We start from the raw sequence: 2,772 nt of genomic DNA on the forward strand, positions 1-2,772 counted from the left end.
TGGAACGGGGGAAACCTGGCCCGGGGGTGGGCTGGGGGGTGGGTCTTGGCCTGAGGAAAACCTGGCCCTGGGAGGGGCTTGGCCTAGAGGGACCTGGCCTTAGGGTTGTCTTGGCCCAGGGGGGCCTGGTCCTGGGGCTGGCCCTTGGGGAGGTCTTGGCCTGGGGGAGGACTGACCCCAGTGCGGTCTTGGGCTGCGGGGCCCTGGACATGGGGCTGACCTGGGGAGCTGCAGCCCCTCTGGGAGGGTCTGGGCCCAGCCCTGACCCCTCTGCCGGGAGTGGGGTGCAGGCCGTGGCCTGGCTCTGGGGGAGTGCTTGGCTCCAGGGGGCTGGCAGGGTCCCCCACCCCCTTACCACACACGGCAGGGCCCGGCATGGCTCTCCTGGGAAACGTGACAGATGCTTTGGAAAGCCGGGGAGTGCCAGGGCGTCAGCCAAGGGCACTGGGGCAGGGCTGGGGTGAGCTGCGAGACCATGTGGGGTGGGGAGCTGCCACTCCCATGGCACCGTATAGGCCCACCCGGGAACGGGGCCTGCTCCAGGTGACCTCCTGGGAGGGTCTGGGGACAGGCGCTGCAGCTGGGACCTGGCATTTTTCTGGGACTCATGGCTCAGCTCCACACCCGAAGACCAAATCTGGCCGTGATGGGATGGACTGGCTGTGCTCAGCCCCCAGCACCGGACTCCTGCTGGCCCCATCCCACTCGCCTGAAACCACTGGTGAAATAAACACTTTTTAAGAGCAATTGTAGGTGGTGATGAGTGCGATCTGCCCCGTACTGGGGAGCTGCTGTTCCCCACGAGTGGTCTCTGGGATTCACTTACACCTCACAGACTTCTTGTTGGCGTTGTTATTGATTCAGGCACGTTCTCAGCCTTACCTGTGGCGGAAGGTATTGGCACTGGTTGAAAGGATTGGTTTTTTCACTGAGCAGACCTTTATTTCCGTGAAAAATGCCATATGGAGCCTGCGGCCTTGTGCGCTCCTTGGCTGGGCAACCACTTGGCAAGGTGAGCGCGTCCTTCCCCATAAATGCAGGTGCAGCTCATTCCCCTCCCAGAGACCTCGACAGCACCAAAGGTATGTCCCTCTCCCCTCTCGTCGCGCACCCCAGGACTTCCCCTCTCCAACATTGCCTCCTTCGGCTCGGCTCAGTTTTGCTGAGATGCTCTGCCAGGGCTGATTTTGGGGGCAGCTCACGAGCATCGCCCAGGAGGGATACGTTCCTCTGCGGGTGCCTCTGCCTGGGAGGCTGCGGAGGCTGCTGCGTCCCACGGGAGCAGGGAGGATATGCAGGGTTTGGGGCAGTTTCTGGCATGACCAAATCAGAACGTGACCGACTGGTGGCATTCCCGAACCAGCACGTTACCGAACGCCGGGACTGCGGTTTTACAGATGGTAGTGTCCGCAGCCGCAGCCAGCAAGCAGGGAAAGTGAGACGGGGACAGCAAGCCCTTCCCCAGGTTGGGCATTGGGTGTGCAGAAAGCTGGAGTGTTTGCCAAATTCCTGGGAAACCTCAGCCCATCTCACTGAGGCTCCCGGCAGGGCTGGGCGCTCGGGACACCTGGGCTGGGGCAGGGCTCAGATCCCATCGTCTGGTGAAATATTACCTGGGCGAGCAGAGCGCCACGGGAAATACTTCCCAAATGCCTTTTCCCGTGGGTGGGGGCTGCCGCACTGCCTCGGCAGGGATCCTGGGGGACACCAACCTGGGTGAGGATGGGGCAGGGGCTGTGCTGGGGGGCAGGGAGGGCAGGATACTCCAGTTGAGGATGCTCCAAGCAGGGAAGGAGGTGAGGAGGGGTGGGAGGGATCCATCCCTTGCTCTGTCCCAGCATAGCTGCTGTAGGGTCTTTTGGGTGCAGACCTGGGGAGGGGTGGGAGAGGCACAAGCCAAGGGACTTTGGTGTCCCCAGCCACTGCCACCTGCCCTGGGCCAGGAGAGGTGTCCGGGCTGAGCATGGTGAATGAGGAAGCAACTGCTCTGCGTCACCGTGAAATGGCATTTTCTCCTTTGCCAGTGGATTATCTGCTCCGGCCTCGCAGGCGGTCTGGCCTCCCTCCAGGAAGGAGAGGCAGGATGGGGCCCTGCATGAGGCAGGAGCTGGATGGCTGGAAAGGGATGCACCCCTGGGTCCCGGTGGTTCACTGGAAAGCAGATGACTCCCAGTGAAACCAGTACAACCAGTGGGAATACCCTGGCCACCTTCATCATCTGTGCCAAATTCCCCTCCCAGTCAGCCGGGCTGAGCCCATCCCAACCCCTCCACATGCAGATGGCATCCTCAAAGCTGGTGCTGTTGCTGCTGGTTGCAGCTCTCCTGCTGCATGTAGCCACCACGCTGAAGATCAGTGCCTTCAACATCAAGGCATTTGGAGACAGCAAGATGTCCAACCAGACCATCGCAGACATCATTGTCTCTGTGAGTGCTGGGGGGGAGGAGCAGTCCTGGCCGGTCTCTGGTCTCTGGGATGCAGCCAGCTCGGGGCAGTTGAACACCAGCTTTCTGCAGGCGTCCGTCTACCTGTGCATCCACCCCCCCATCAGTCCACCTGTCCACACCGCCCCATCCATCCACCCACCCACCCACAACACCCATCCCTCCAGGCCTCCCTCCATCCGTCCGTCCGTCCCTCCATCCATCCATCCATCCTAATTTCACAGTCCTTATACAGCCAAACACCTTGCTAGTTTTATTACCTTTATCCCACAACAGCCCTACACAAGCTGTTGGAAAATGCTAGTATTAGAGATGGGGCATTAAGGGA

General features: G+C 61.1%; 1 protein-coding gene across 1 annotated transcript in view; it reads left to right on the forward strand.

Annotated features, from left to right (window-relative positions):
• Positions 1-2,279: 2,279 nt before the first annotated feature.
• LOC104511548 (deoxyribonuclease-1-like) overlaps positions 2,280-2,772 on the forward strand; it is a 3,425-nt gene continuing 2,932 nt past the window's right edge. The window contains 1 exon segment of the mRNA XM_010154210.1: positions 2,280-2,426. Coding sequence (XP_010152512.1) covers positions 2,280-2,426 — 147 coding nt within the window.

Source organism: Eurypyga helias, unplaced genomic scaffold, assembly GCF_000690775.1.
Source record: "Eurypyga helias isolate BGI_N326 unplaced genomic scaffold, ASM69077v1 scaffold41286, whole genome shotgun sequence".
NCBI classification, from domain to species: Eukaryota; Metazoa; Chordata; class Aves; order Eurypygiformes; family Eurypygidae; genus Eurypyga; species Eurypyga helias.